Here is a 981-nt window from a genome sequence, read left to right as displayed (position 1 = left end):
GAATTAAATAGTGTGCGTCAACATAAACGAAACGTTTTGGAATTCCTGTTGTTTTGCCCAACATGGTATGTCACGTTTACCTCAGTGCGCTCTAAATGTGCCATCAGATCAGATGATGATGGAGAACCTGGAGAAGTACACATTTTGCCCATTATAGGAATGGATTTCATCATCAACATCGAGCTCGTTCATACTCCTGCGTTAATTTAGGTTGGATTAATGGCGTTACCCAGTATTGGTCCAGAAATCTGTGTGGCTTTGCTTATTACAGGAGTACTGAATCTTCTATGAGCTATGGGCATCACACAAGTCTGGTAGTGCGTGTTGCCATCAGTGCGTTTGGTGAGTATTTTTGTATAGTATTATGTGAGTAGGTAAGTTTCAGTATTTTGTAAGTAGAGATTTTGTTTTTTATTGATGAGTGATAGCATTCACACAGCGGTGTCGCTTATCACATGCTAAGAATGTTTAATTGAAAATTTCAGCGCATAACTGTTGAAGGTTGCATCATGAAGGACAAATGTTGTATGACTAACAAGTAGTTTTTTATGAAAATTTGTATACTTAGTAATTAAGGAACAACGATGCACTGTTATTTGTCTTCAATTAATTTTTTATAATATGGCTGTTTTATATCAATTTTGTTTAACATGCTTTACTTTTCAGCACAATTGTTTTGCAAATATTTTTAGAATCAAATTAAGTTTAGATATAGATGAATGAAATTGCTGCATTCTTTGGTTATCCGTTATTGAACATGTGGTGTTTTTACAAAGATTCGTAATCACATCGATAAATACGTCATCACCAAGCAATACCACCAGTTGATGCCGCTCTGTTTGGCGACGTATGTTTTTACGTTTTTTACTTTTATATACTATGAAAGTTTTAAACTGTAAATTTTGTCGTTTTAGTTTTTCAGGTCTTTATAATTTTGCTTTTCATCATTTTTTCATAATTGATTTTTATAATTTTTTATAA

General features: G+C 33.1%; 1 protein-coding gene across 1 annotated transcript; it reads left to right on the top strand.

Moving 5' to 3' along the window:
- The first annotated feature begins 67 nt into the window (after nucleotides 1-67).
- On the top strand, nucleotides 68-719 carry Tsp_15804 (phospholipase). The gene is made up of 4 exons (XM_003366880.1): nucleotides 68-135; nucleotides 158-359; nucleotides 486-538; nucleotides 710-719. The coding sequence occupies exons 1-4, from the start codon at nucleotides 68-70 to the stop codon at nucleotides 717-719; spliced, it is 333 nt and encodes a 110-aa protein (XP_003366928.1).
- Nucleotides 720-981: the final 262 nt, after the last annotated feature.

Source organism: Trichinella spiralis (assembly GCF_000181795.1).
Source record: "Trichinella spiralis strain ISS 195 chromosome Unknown Scfld5251, whole genome shotgun sequence".
NCBI classification, from domain to species: domain Eukaryota; kingdom Metazoa; phylum Nematoda; class Enoplea; order Trichinellida; family Trichinellidae; genus Trichinella; species Trichinella spiralis.
The sequence above is the reverse complement of the archived record's forward strand: the minus strand, read 5'-3'. Positions and strand labels throughout refer to the sequence as shown.